General features: G+C 37.7%; 1 protein-coding gene across 1 annotated transcript in view; it reads left to right on the top strand.

Annotated features, from left to right (window-relative positions):
• The first annotated feature begins 476 nt into the window (after positions 1 to 476).
• The window catches only part of HOOK1 (hook microtubule-tethering protein 1), an 18,809-nt gene continuing 4,795 nt past the window's right edge, over positions 477 to 14,490 (top strand). The window contains exons 1-14 of the mRNA XM_008941006.1: positions 477 to 625; positions 2,336 to 2,408; positions 2,723 to 2,773; positions 4,073 to 4,205; positions 5,067 to 5,134; positions 5,971 to 6,033; positions 6,929 to 7,012; positions 9,849 to 10,015; positions 10,609 to 10,749; positions 11,964 to 12,165; positions 12,698 to 12,808; positions 13,057 to 13,144; positions 13,229 to 13,289; positions 13,896 to 14,036. Coding sequence (XP_008939254.1) covers positions 477 to 625; positions 2,336 to 2,408; positions 2,723 to 2,773; positions 4,073 to 4,205; positions 5,067 to 5,134; positions 5,971 to 6,033; positions 6,929 to 7,012; positions 9,849 to 10,015; positions 10,609 to 10,749; positions 11,964 to 12,165; positions 12,698 to 12,808; positions 13,057 to 13,144; positions 13,229 to 13,289; positions 13,896 to 14,036 — 1,532 coding nt within the window. The remainder of the gene's footprint in view (positions 626 to 2,335; positions 2,409 to 2,722; positions 2,774 to 4,072; positions 4,206 to 5,066; positions 5,135 to 5,970; positions 6,034 to 6,928; positions 7,013 to 9,848; positions 10,016 to 10,608; positions 10,750 to 11,963; positions 12,166 to 12,697; positions 12,809 to 13,056; positions 13,145 to 13,228; positions 13,290 to 13,895; positions 14,037 to 14,490) is intronic.

The following is a 14,490-nucleotide window of genomic DNA, read 5'->3' as shown; positions in this document are numbered from 1 at the left end:
TCTTCCAGCTGTCTTCATGCCCTTAAGGTGTGCAGTAACTCTCAGCTGTTTTTTCCCCACTATTTTTGCATCATTTTCTCCATTCCATTTGTAACCTCCAAATAATTTTGGGAGTCCTTATTGGTGTCGTGGCTGGTATTACTGACTGCTGGTAGTAGAAGACTTACGGGTTTTGTTTTTCCCCTCACCTTCTGTCCCTTGTTCTGATGCCATTCTTTTGTTTAGGAAGGAATGTGTCCAGAAATAAGGACAGCAAGATAATTTGGCTTTCAATTCCCAAGTTAATATTCTGTAATCTGAGTTACAGTAAAAGCACCAGCATGAAAAAGCAGTGTGTGGTAGGACCTCTGTTTTAAGCTACTAGAGATAATAATTAGGTTCGCTTAAAAACCTTTTTTTAGTTCAAAAAGGAATTCAGCTGTCTCAGATGGAAAAACATCTTGCTAAATGTTTGTGCCTTAAGGAGGAAGAGGGAAATGGTAACTAATCTCCTGTCCTTCTGTCTACTGAGCAAGAAACTCAACATTTTTCTGTGTCAGTTGCAGACATTCAATACTGCTGCACCTTGCCGAGATGTCCAGGACCTGACTAATGGGGTTGCCATGGCGCAGGTACTTCACCAAATGTAAGTTGATGCTTAAATTTGAAGTACTATTTAATTTCTTTAGGTTTTTGTTTGATGTGCATAGTTGTTTTTAAAGTGGACAGGAACTTAGAGTGGACAGTTTTTTAGCAGAAGATGAAATATGCCTTTGTATTGTTGTTTTGGAGATGATATAACAGTCAATTGCATAGAATGGAGAAGGTGAGGAGGAGAAACTCTAATACTGAGGTATTAAAATCATACTTCAGGGTAATTAGGTGAGAATATTTCACTTCTCCCATCAACACTGTTTCCATGGATCTCCATGCTCAGGCAGTATATCCCTCTTTGGAATGAGAACTGAAAGTTAATAAGGCCTGGTTTTGTACTCTTCATGGGATTGCTCAGTTGATATAGATTTAAGTTCTAGGATTTAAATGATACTTTACTATTTGTGTGGAAAAAAGAATTGTGAAACCTCAATGACAATTCTATTATAAAGAAATAATATTTTGCTAATCAAAAGCAAAATCATTCCTATTTTATTAGTGTGATGACAGATGGTACTGGGTTGAGTGACAGACTAGTTTGGAAATATGCAGTTACTTCAGAGGGTTGTAACACAAGTCTTATTGGGAGAGTATCATGCTACAAGTCATCACTGTAGTTTTGTTGTTGCTGTTGCCTTAGATAATAAAGGAGAAGTCTGAATTACCACCACCTACTCAAACTGGATGTTTGATTACGAAGAAATTACTTAAAACAAACACTACCACCCTACCTCAAACACAAAACTGAAGAAAACCACCCAAAAACCCCAAACCCAGAAACTGTTCCTTGTCTGCTTGAAAAGATTTTGTGTGCTGTATAAAGACAGAGCTCTCCTTTTTTCCTGGGGCATGGCAAACATGGATTTAGGATTACTCAGTGAAGATTTGCTGAGGGTCACTTCCCACACGTTTGTGGTACTAAGCAGCCACAGGCTTTGGGCAAACTTCTTCCCAACCATGTTGTCTGATATGCAAGTGGGAATAATAATTTTCTTCTACTAGGTGCTTTGAGACTAGTGAATAAGCAGGACAATGCAAAAACTGATATTGTTAGAAGTGCTGTGACACCTTGGGGCTTAGTGTGTGAATGCCTCCCTCAGTAATCCTTATTTCTGCTGTCAAAGGGAATATACAGCAGACATTTTCTGTGTCTCTGGGGAACCAGAGACACAGAAAAAAAACATGAAATGCAAGCAGTTAATGTTGTTTGTTTGCTTTTTTCCCCCCTGTTAAGTGCCTTTGACAAATTGTAGTGACTGTTGGGAAATCCAAATGTATAAGAGTAAGTACCAAACAATGTTGACACTAATCAAAAAAAGAGGATGTTTCTCTACATTGTTAGGATTGCTTTGTCAGGTATGAAAATACAGCGTGGTACAGGCTACCCCATCCCTGTGTTCCTAGCTGCAGCTAGCTCAGGCATGTACAGAAATTCCTCTTGCCCTGGACAGTGGTGCCTTAAAGCAGCCAGCAGGATGGAAATTTCCTCTGACACAGGTATAGCTGGCAGTCTCCAGGAGTTCATGCCTCATTAGACACTGCAGCCAGGCGTCCGGTGATTTAATGCTGGGAATCTGCTCTCTTGTTTAGGTCACTGCTTATTGATGGTTAGTAATTTGATTTTGTTCCAGAGGTGCTGCTTGGTTTGCTCTCTTGTTTAAGTCCCTGCTTATTGATGGTTAATAACTTGATTTTATTGCAGAGATGCTGCTTGGTTTGATGCATCTTGGCTAAACCGCATTAAAGATGATGTTGGTGACAACTGGAGAATAAAGGTATTCAAAACTGAAGGTGAAGTGCAAGTCTGTGGGGTTGGATATTGTGTCTGTCCTGGGAGTATCTAGCAGTCTGAAAACTCCAGAACTAAGCTCAGCCTTTTTGAGGTGATTTTAAATGAAATAGAACTGTCTGTGGATAATTTAAGTGCCTTTCAGCATTGTTGCTTGGGGATTTTCTGTTGCAGTGTTTCTCTTCCTGTGTCATTTTAGGGTCCTATGGTAGAGCTGCTATGTAAATATTTTTTAAGAAAGTATTATTTAATTAATTTTAATAAAGGCCTGTAACTTTATCTTCCATGTACAACAATTAGTCCAGTAACCTGAAGAAGATACTGCAAGGAATTATGGATTACTATCATGAGGTATGGAACAAGCACCAATTTTTTTTCTTATTCAAATTGGTAAACATTATGATTATTGTCCTCCTTCACCTAATGTTTTTTCTCTTTGCAAAGTAATTTATTTTAAAGACTTTTTCAGCAGAGAGTATATGATAATTATCTGGTTAAGTGGGAAGTCTGAGTGAATATAAAATTAATTTGCTCTTGTTTAGTGAAGTTTTAATCCTTTTGTATACAACAGAACAGTTTCGGCAAACCAAGCTGAGGTTTTATGATGCTCACTTGGAGTCTGGGAGGTAAGAATCCTTCCAGACATACTAGGGATTATAGTTTGTTCCCCTTCATGCAGAATGAATATAGTAGCCATTAAAGGCTGCTGTGTTTTCAGTTACAAAATTCAGCATTTTTTTTTAATGGAGCTTGATTACAGTTACGTAGTGGGTATGGCACAGAAAAACTTCCCACATCACCTTATGACTTCCTGGTCTCACCTGGGCTTAGTTGTGGTGTCAGATGCCAAGGCCTTCTGTATTAACAGGCTTGCTTTCTGCAAGCCCAGAAGTGGAAATTCTTTAGCATTAAAGGAGTTTTTTTGAAGGATTAGGGAGAAACTGAATTTTAGAAGCATGTTTAATACTTTTTTTTAATCCTGGTAGAATAAACGAATTCTCTTATGTTTGAGGTCTAGCCCAAGAATTTTTAACTTCCTACTGTTGCTGTTTCTTGTATAAGTGGTCAGTTAACTGAACCTCCAGTTAATAGACCTTGTGGTTTGGCCAGAATAATTTTATAGAACTCCTCCTAAAGTGCAGAATTTCGTTGCACTAAATTAATTGCTAGGTGGTTTGCATCTGTTTCTTTGTTTATAATACAAAAGCCTGAGGTGCCAAGTATGGTAAAGGCTATTGACTAGCAGTGGTCTGAGTAGCCCTTTCCTCAAACACATCCACACTAGCAGCCAGAGACAGACATTTGGAACAATTTTTGCTGGTGCAAGAGAGGCACAGTGTGTGATATCTGAGTTTCATGTATGAAGCCCTGTAACAAAGAGTTGCATGAAGTAGGTAAAATCTGCTTTATCTAGGCCTCTTCAGATTTTGTCATCTGCTGTTGCCATGTATGCTTTCTTAAGTCAGCATTTTTAATGTGTATCTCCATGTTTAATGTTGACAGTCTTTCCCTTTCATAAGTTTTGTGTTAAACTCATTAATAGACCATGTTCTCTGGCTTCCTGAGTCCAGATTTCATGACTGATACCAGATTCTCATGTTATACAAAAGTGACTCTACTTCCCATTTCTTTTTTTTTTCTTTTCTTCAGTTCTTGGGTCAGCAGATTGCAGAAGAGCTTATTCCAGACTTAAACCAGATATCTGAGAACTCAGATGCCACTGAACTGGGCAGACTTCTGCAGCTCATTTTAGGATGTGCAGTCAACTGTGAAAGGAAACAAGGTACAAAGTGCCTTAATCTGTTCAACCATGAGCCTCAGGTGATCCTCAAGGTGCAAGAGATGTAGGAAATTTTCTTTCTTATGTATCCAAAAGTCTCTACTGCATCCTTATTCTGAAACTGGAGTTTGCTCTAAAAGCAGAAAATCTGTGGGGAAACTTCTGTGAATAAAACTCAAACTTTGCTCAGAGGAGGTTTTAAAGAAGTAGCTTAAAGTGCGTGTGGATTATTTGTACTAGTTAAAATATGTACCAAGACTAAAAACTTGCTATTCAAACAAAAATTAAATTAAAACTTTCTATTGGAAGCTGCCATTTGATTGTCTGCAGAGGCTGAAGACTGAGTTAGTTGAGTTTTTTCTCCTCTTTCTAGAGCTAATGCTCAGTGATCTTGAGTTGAGCTGAGGAACCCTCAGCATGGGTCTGTTAGCCAGGTGTGCCTGCATTACAGAGTGTGTGGGAAGTTAAGCTGTTGGGCTGCACTGGGGACAGATGCTGGCAACTGCCTCACTCCATTCAGGTGTATTTGTTAACTCAGTTGCAAGCTTGATGACTCTTTGGGAAAGCTTATCTATACATTGCTGTATGTATGAAAAAAGAGCCATGAAAACACAGGTATCTTAAAATCTCCTGCTTTGTTATGCATAGTATAAATTTGTTTGCTTAAGAGATTATAATCTCTTATCTACCATATTACTGGGTAATAATGTTAACAGTAGTGCTCTGTATAAAAGGCATGCTACATCTTTTGAAGAAGCTTTATAGAGAATAGTTTCTTCTGGATCTTTCTGCAAATGGTATGTCAAGTTACTCAAGCCAATAAAATAAACATTGTCATGAGTCATTACAAACTCTTTTTCACAGAACATATACAAAATATCATGACCCTTGAAGAGTCTGTTCAGCATGTTGTCATGACTGCCATTCAAGAGGTAAGTAACAGTTGGTAGCCTCATACTGTCAGTTGAGAAATGTGAAATTTGTTGTCTTTGTGAGTTCTTTCATCCTGGCAAAGGTCAGGGAAGAGCGTAAGTTCCTCCCCAAATTATCTGGGAGGATCAGGATCAAGAGGCCTCAGACCTCAATGGGGAGGTTTTGATTTTAGTCTCACATGCCCAAACATGAACTTGTGGAGACAAGAAATATGTAAGATCTTGAGTTTCACACGAGTTGGTAGCAGGTTTAAAACTTAGATTTAAGTTAACTATATAGTCTTTAAAGACTATAAGTGTCCTATTGGGAGAAATAAATCCGTAAACCTTGTTTGTTGTATTGGGACTAGTTAAATTTTTGAAGGTCTAGAAATAAATATTGTAATTCCTGAGTAAGGAGTGAAGCCCTTCAATTGTTGACAAACATCCTGTGTATGTCTCGATCCTGAAGAGCAGCAAGAGCTGTGTTAATGGTCCTGTTGTTCACTTAATGGCAATTAATGTGGCACAAAGGAGTATGATCACTATTAAACTGAGTGAAATGCTGTCCTCTGTTCCTTTCTATTTTAATTTGACTAGGTGACTGCAATAACTTCAGCAGATCAGTTTCATCTAATAAGATATTACTTTTAACTTGGCTAATTTGAAGAGGCAATAAAGCATTTTATTCCAGATTTATTTAAATCCCTTACCAACCATGAGGTGTTTCGGTTTTATTTTTTTAATATTGCTAATCTGATATATTGAAGGGATGCAATGATGTGCTGGAAAATACAATTGGTACTCAGTAGACAATAAATTCACAGATATTTACCTTTCTTTTCCTCTTTCTGTAGCTCATGAGCAAGGAAGTAACAGGTCCTTCCTCAAGTGATGCATCAAGTGAAATGGAACAGCAGGTAACTGCTTAATATTTGTTGCTGTTGTAGTTGAAGCCTGAACAATAAGTTGGTATCTTGCCATCTGTGAAATGAAGAGGAGGGTTGCTCTTCCTCTCCAGTTCTAAAAGTTAAACAAAATAACCTCAACAATAAGTTGTACTCTTCTTGTCTTCTGTCTGCACAAACTGCTTGAGTCTGTTTCCACTCAGCTGATATGATTCGTCTGTACTTATACACAAAGGGCAGAACAACCTAGTGATGTAGGCAGAGAATATACAATAATGAAATGCTATTTTTCAGTGCTAATTAAGTAATTAAGTTATGTGCTATTTTACAGCTTCCATTAAAAAGAAATGCAGTGGTGATATCATCTTTCTGGATAGGGTAGAACTGACTGGTGCTAATCTGCACTGTAAAAAGAGCTAGGGATGCATCATGTTCAGCCATATAAGGCTAAACACTTCAAGTTCTTTTTAAGGGGTCATGAAAATTCTTCATCTGAAGCCTGTGAGGTGTGGCACATAAAACAAAGATGACTCTAAAAGTAGCTGCCCATAAAGGAGCATCAGTATTTCTATTCTGAGACGAAGGGCATTTGACGTAGCAGGCAGGGATTTTCCAACTGTAACAACACAAATGTTCCTGTGTTTAGCTTTGTTTTGCTTTTGTCCCAAGTTGTGTTGAATCTGGATGTTACTCTGAGTTTCAATAGCTTACTTACTACCTGTGGTAGCTGTTTAAACTGGAAGTGAAATGAACAGAGGTCCTGATCCAACAGTGTGTATATATGTTTCCATGTCCATCTGGGCACCTTCTTAAACAATTGGTATAAGCAGTTGAGACATTTTTAGAAGCTGGAACTCTGAGCACTTTGGATGTGGGCCAGAATGACTGACTATCTTGTTTTTTAAAGCTTAAAAAAGCTCTGGAAGATCTTCAGGAAGCACTAGCAGAAAAAGAAGAGTTGGCACAAAGATGTCAAGAGCTGGATTTACAGGTAAGAAACAGCAAGTTGCTTATTTCTTTAACACGTAGTAGTTCTGCCATTAAGATGCAAAAATTCTGGAAGACAAAATGGATTCTGCATTTTTTAAGTTTCTGTGAGAATTCTAACCTGTTTGGGGAGGAAAGCAATTATTCTGTGCTCCAAAATGCAATTACTGGGAATAGTTTTCTGATGGAAGTGTAAGCTGAGGTCCTGTGCCAACTGGAAAATCAAAGGTGGTTTTTGTCTCCTAGCTTTGTCTACCCTTAGTAGCAGATAGCATCAAACAATGTTACAATCACTTTAAAAAAAGATCCATTTAATTTTTAGTCAATGCTTCCTCTAGTCTTTTGAATTATTTCCAAAAAATCCAGTTTATATAATAATCAGTCATTAGATTTAATCATAGGAAAATTATACTATTTTCAATAGGAGTTGATGAAAGACTAAAATTTGAAATGTATCTAAAATTTACTAACTTTTTCTCATACACAGTTGCAATATGCAGGATATTTCAGGAAATCAGAATAATGGAAACTAATAGATCTTTGCAGCCGTTGTCAAACCACATTGATAATAGGCCTGCTTTAGTTTTTAATGAATACAGAAGTTAATCAAGTAACTCTTCAGAAAAAAAGAGGACTTCATAACAATAAACAGGAAGTTGTGTTTCAGTCAGCTTTTTAAGTGATTTCTCTTTTATGCCACTATAATCTGAGACTAAAAAGAAGCTTATCTGGTGAGGCAGTTCATTTCTAATTGGACTCTGAACAAAGAGAACGTTTGGGTGGCATCTTCTTAGAAGAACCAGAGTGCTATGCTGGCTGCAGGAGCTTCTGTAAAAAACCTCCCACAAAACCAGAGGCCAGTTTTACATTTCTTACAGGCAATGACACCTGAAAAACTAGAGTATTTATGTATAAAGTATCTCATAGCTAATCACTGTGCTCAAGAAGCTATTGTTAGAATTGAATTGGCATTTCAGTGCCTTTTTTCTTGAGGCAGTGGTAAGGCTTCCTAATGAAAACAAGGATCTAAAACTGCTTGTGAGCAGGATCTGCAGGAGAAAATGATTTCTTTAAAATAGGCAAGGGGATTGATTTGACAGCTGAACTCACAGATTACAGCTGTTATGCTTCAAAAAGTGTGTTCACTGTTTAAAAGCTCTTGCATCTAGTTGTGCTGGGGTAGTGGTTACCTTGCACTTTCTGCTTCCATGAGGAGATTTAGGATGTCTCACTAGACTAATCCCAGACTTTCTCCTGTCTCCCACAAACTCCTCCTCTGAGATTTCTTTATTAATTAATGGTAGGTTACACAAAGCCAGCTGCCATCACACAGCATGGGCCAGGTGAAGGCATGAAAGGTGTTGGAGAGAAAAGTGCTGCTGACTATAAACAGACGAGTTAATGACACCACAGCTCTTTAATACTGTGGTGTGTGTTTAAAATACCTCTTCATAATTTGTCTTGACTTTGACACCACCACTTCTGTTATGTTGAAATAATAGAAGAGAGAGCTGTCAGAAAAGAACTGAGAAAAGATGCAAAACTTGCTCTGAGTTGTGTGATAGGTTTTTGAAATTTTAAAGTGTGAGATGGGTGTTTGTGTAACATTATTCTAGAAGTGTGAATGTTGTGCATGTTTAAGGAATGGCTGAACCTTGAACAGGAATTATTGTGCTGTGCAAGGCTTGGGTGTGCTCTCTGCTCACGGTTGATGTGTGTGTGTATGTTATAGTAAAGTGACATCTGGTCTGTAAAAGGGAGTGAACCTACAATGCCAGCACCTAATGAAGTGGTAGATGAATTACTGTTTTGCTTCTTACATCTATTTGATGGACTTAAATTATGATCACAAACTGTTTCTTAAGATCACATACTCTAAGTTATGTCTGATGTTTAATCTAATAATGTCACCATGATATGCTTTTTTTTTAATTTTATTGAAGCCATAATATTGACTGATGCTTCTCATTTAACACTAATTCTTAATAAATTCACTTGTAAGGTCTCAGTCTTCCTTGATATTTTCCAAGAGTATAAGAAAGGTAGGTTTTCTTTATGATTCAGGAAAACATAACCCAAAAAGCACATTGTCCCTGTTTAAATGCCAGTTAACTAACACATGCTACGTGCTCTTATGTTTGACAGGATGTTAAAATTAACCCAACAGCTTTCACTAGAAAAACTTTACAGGTTCTATCCTCTTAATCCTTCCCCATTTTATGGCTGTTAATATACTTACTGTTTCAATGAAGTGTGGTATCCTCATTTGCTTAGCTGTGAACACTCTGAGTGTCAGACCTGTCTGGTTGTTGCAGAAGTGCATGCTCTCTATGAAGCTGTGTAGGTTGTTTTCCTTTCTTTGTGTGTGTGCTTAAAGCTTGCGGCGCCTGAACCCGCTTCTCGCGCAGCCGCCCGCCGCTGAGCGCACGGCAGAGCTGTGTTGGTGTGCTGGCCAGTGCCATCCTGCTGCTTATTGCTCAGCACAAGCCAGATGGAGAGTACTTCTACACCAGTCCTTGCAGGGTTTTTCTGTGTGGAGTCCATGGTAGCCTTCTAAACGCCAACACCAGTTTCTCTCCATATCGCGCTGTCTGCCTTTACCGTGGTTTCAGTTACAAAAACTGGTCTTTTATTTTCTTAGAGAGACTTGTTCCTTTAGTGCTTCATAACTATCATACACTAAAGCATCTGTATGCTCAAGTGTGCTATGTAAATTACTGTCTAAGATTTCTAAACGCTCAACCTTTTTCGTGAACTAATTTGGTGATGTACTGCTGTCTTCCTTCAGTTTTTCCAGTTGGGCAGGTCTCACAGTGTTCCTGCTGTTTTCTCTGCACTAGGTGGCTGCTCTCCAGGATGAAAAAAACAGCCTGATGTCAGAAAATGAGATTATGAATGACAGGCTAGAGCAATTAGATGACTCTCTTGATGATCCAAATACTGCGGTTGCAAAAAAGTATTTTCATGCACAGTTGCAGCTGGAACAACTGCAAGAAGAAAACTTCAGGTATGAAATGACTTGTCTACAATATCTCTTGTTTGGTGTGTGAGAGAGATCCTGAGAATCTCTGTACTCTTTCAGGATGTTCCCTCTCAATTTCTTTTGCTATAAAAACTTTCTAGTACTATATAAATGTATTTCAAAAGTCTTTACCTTTAAAAAGACACTGTTAATTGTTGTAGAAATATTACTTTATAAGGGCCATATTGTAGCCAATTGACACTTCAGAAAAGGTGATATAAGGCAGAAAATGAGTGCCAGAGTGATTTGTCAAAAAAAACCAAGCCCTAAATACCCCCAGAAACCACCATATCTCTTTATTGATTGATTTCACATATTAGTCTTTCTTCCTGTGATACCTGTGGGGGAAGAAAAATCACTTTTCATGTGATCCTTTGATACTGATAAGGTAAACTTTCAGGACATAATCCATTGCAGTTTAATAGGTAGGCAGTAGAATGTTCCACTCTTACAGTGGTGGTTTCCTGGCTACTTAAGAAGTATCCTTTGTTGTACTTACTTTTAGTAGTTCTAGTGCTAAATGAGAAATGTGTAGTAAAGATGAGTTCTTAACAGGGTTCCTGGTTTTGATCCTGTAGGCTTGAAGCTGCAAAAGATGATTATCGTGTCCATTGTGAAGACCTAGAAAAACAATTGATTGAACTGCAACATAGGAACAATGAACTGACCTCTTTGGCAGAAGAATCAAGAGCCTTGAAAGATGAAAATGATATTCTTAGGTATGTAATAGAGCTCCCCATGCACACATGAGGAGAATTAATGACCAAATCCAAGGCTTTGTATTGAACAAGATTTTTTTTTTCCTGAGTTGTTAATTCTGCAGACAGATCTTACCTGAATGAGATCTAAAATCAATGTTGGAAAAGGGCCCTTTGGCAAAGCAGAGGTGTGGTGCAAGCTTTCAGACAGAGCCTCTACTGTTTGCATAAGAATAGCAACATGGAATTTTTCTGTGAAGCAGGAATAATGAACACAAATTAATCTTTATATGGGATGGAAGGTGAAGTTCTGCAAGAACTAAGAGTTTTTTGGGGTTGTATTTGTGCCTTCTTTTTAAGGGAACATTTGTATTGGCAAGAGCTGCCTTTTCTGATGTAGAAAAGCATATATGAAGCTAACACTTCAACGTAACTTCTGGGTTCAGCATTTTAGAATAGATTTAGATTAGCAACATGATTAACAAAACGACAATGAAATACAGAATAACCTCAATGAGAACAAAATTCCAGCTTGTGTAAACTAAATTAAGTACCAGACCACCCAAGAAATATCCAAAGCACATCATATTGCAAAAGAGAGCTGTTATTCATAAGGGTGTGAATAAAACATGGAAAGAAAAGTGGTTTCAGGTGTTAGGTAAGAACCACTGTAAGTTAAACATCTGAAATAAATCTTAACTACAGATTTTTTTCCCATCATTTTCTTGTACTATCTTCTAATAATATGAGATGGCAGATATAAACACAGAGATTGAAATTAATTTCTGTATTTATGATTCGAATATTTTCTTACCACATATTTGTTAATGATCAGCTGGTAATTCTTGGTCATAACTGCTAATGATCATTTTCATAGTGCAATTAGGTTCTAATTATGTGTAATTACGTATAACCCCGCAATGAGAACATCTGTGTTTTTCCTTACCAGGTACAAGTACTTTGAGGTTACTGTCTAGCACAGGATATTGTGGAGCATTTCCATTGCACCCCACAGAATTCCCTGGAGATACTTGACATACTAACCCTTGCTTGTACTTCTGACAGAGAACTGTCAGTCTTACTCCTGCTTAAACCCTGTAGTCACTTCCCTTTTTGTATGCAATCCTTGCATAATGCAAGTTTGCACTGATTAGGCATTTCAAAATAACGCATAATTTGACTTTTTAAAAATCTTTTGATGAAATACACTCTTCAATTCCTGTTTATGCTGTAAGGGCTACTGCAGACAAGGCAAGCAAGCTGGAATCCACTGTTGAGGTCTATCGTAAAAAGCTGCAGGACCTGAATGACTTCCGCAGACAGGTCAAGTCCCTGCAGGAGACCAACATGATGTATATGCACAACACGGTCAGTCTGGAGGAGGAGCTGAAGAAAGCCAACGCAGCACGTGCCCAGCTAGAAACCTACAAAAGACAGGTATGGCTGCGCCTCTACTGAAGATGTTACTTCTATTCTCAAAGAGTCATCTTGCCTAAATAATCATGTTTCAGTAGAAAAAAAAAAAAATTGAACAGCCCATGGACTTAATTTTGTATTGTCCCCTTAGAATTTCATATTAATGAAAACTCCTGTCTAGAATAGGTAGCTCAGCTATTGCTGAGGTCACTTGTACATAATATTCTTTCTTCATGGAAATTTATTCTAAACTGTAGAAGTTTTATTGCAGTTTTGCTTATTTTAGTAGTAATTAAGAGATGAAGTCAAATATTAAAAAAGAAAAAAACAAAAAACCAAACATCAACAAAAAGACAAAACAAAGCAAAAACTAAACCACAACAACAAAAAAAAACCCTCAAGCACACACCCCCTCATCCTATCTCCATCCCCTGTGTTTGGAGGTCCAGCTGTTTATTTTGGCTGAACTGTGTAGGTGTGAAGGTTTTAACTCAGCTTTTAGAGGAAGCCTCTTGCAGCATTCATGTGCTGAATGTAGTCTTTCTGTGAAAAGGTCCAGGAGCTTCATAACAAACTCTCTGAAGAGTCAAAACGAGCTGATAAGCTAGCATTTGAAATGAAGCGACTTGAAGAAAAACATGAAGCTTTAATCAAAGAAAAAGAGGTAAGCTTCTTGGAAGAGTTTATTTGAACACCTAATAAGTCTCTTTCAAATGTTCTGCTTGAGAAAAATCTTCTCGGAGGCAATGCTAACATAAAAACAAAGTTTACCACCTTGTGTGTGTGTGTGTATATGCATATAAAACATAAAAGTAGGTCTTAAAATGCATGTCAGTACTATTCCTGATTCATGTTATTTGGTCTTAAAGTCGTGCAGGATGACTTATTTCTACCCAAAATACATCTTTTTAGAGGCTGATAGTGCAGTGTGATGCATTAAAAGAGACAAATGAAGAGCTCCGGTATTCACAGATGCAGCAGGATCACCTGAGTCAGACAGGTATTGCTTTATCTTCAGAAGCTTTTTGATGCATATTTGTGATTTCTTTCAGTCTGTTAGATTAAACTTGTCATGCAATTTCAGGTGCATCTCGTGATAAAAGCCATGAGAATCTTGCTGCTGAAATCTTGCCAGTGGAATATAGGTAAGAAAAAAGTTGAGGATGTTTAGGGGTTTTAATGGGTGTGGCTTAATATTGTCTCTGGGAAACTTCAGTGTTTATTTCCAGCAACATCACTCTACCCTACTTCTTGCTTTCCCTCTGTGATGCTTAGCTGGACCCTTGTGTAGCTGTTGATGATGATTTCCCCATACTGTAATTACTTTCCTTTCTTTTTTAAAAGCATGTCAGATGGCTTTATATAAAACTTGGCTAGAAACATCCTCTTTGAGGAACCAAACAATTTATAGAATAATTAATTCACAGAATAAATAAATATGCAGCAACTAAGATGGAATGGTTAAAGGCTATCTAATGTTACTTTTAAAGTATGGCAGAATGAAACATGTATTAACTCCAAGCCCAGATTTTTAATGTGCCTTTGTATCTCTTAAAAAAAAAAAAAGTATTGTTATGCTTGAAAATGGTAAATTACCTTTTAATAAAAAACTGCATTATTACCCCAGTGATCTTAAAATGAGCAAACCAAGTTCTGCTTAAGGTTGGGGCACTAAACAGGAATATTACTTCCTATTCTTAGAGACCTTATTCTTAACTAACAGTGACTTTTCTTTGTTGGTTTTGATTCAGAGAAATGTTTATCCGGCTACAGCATGAGAATAAGATGCTCATATTGCAACAGGAAGGGTCAGAAAATGAACGTATTGCAGAGCTCCAGGAGCAGCTGGAGCAAAAGCATCGGACAGTGAACGAACTCCAAACTGAGAAAAGGTGATGGGGTGAAACAGCATCTTCAAATACAGCAAAAAGATTTCTGGACCTTCAGAGTGGCCTTGTGGCTTCCATCTGTAGTGTAGCACTGTGCAAGAAGCCAATTCTCCTTTTTCTTTCACCAGTGTAGTCATTAATGAAGGGGTTTGAAGCAAGCAAGAAGGAAAATAGCTTAAATGTGGTGGTGTCAAATGTGGTAGGTCTGTGTGTAGTGTATTCTGAGGAAAATGGTGCTTATAGGAGGCTCTTCTTAGCTCTCAATGATTCTTGGTAGACCAAGAATGGATGTAAAATCTATTTTTAGAACTTCAGGCTAATCATGTTGTGACACTGGCATATGGTCTGAATTTCTCTATCAGCTAACGAATGCTGAAAGCAGTTCAATAGGATGTGAGAATTTTGGGTATTTAAGTTTTCTGAGAATGTAAAATGAGTCTAGGTGTTTCATTATACA

Source organism: Merops nubicus, unplaced genomic scaffold (genome assembly GCF_000691845.1).
Source record: "Merops nubicus isolate BGI_N331 unplaced genomic scaffold, ASM69184v1 scaffold28335, whole genome shotgun sequence".
Lineage (NCBI taxonomy): Eukaryota > Metazoa > Chordata > Aves > Coraciiformes > Meropidae > Merops > Merops nubicus.
This window is presented reverse-complemented; position numbering and strand designations above follow the sequence as displayed.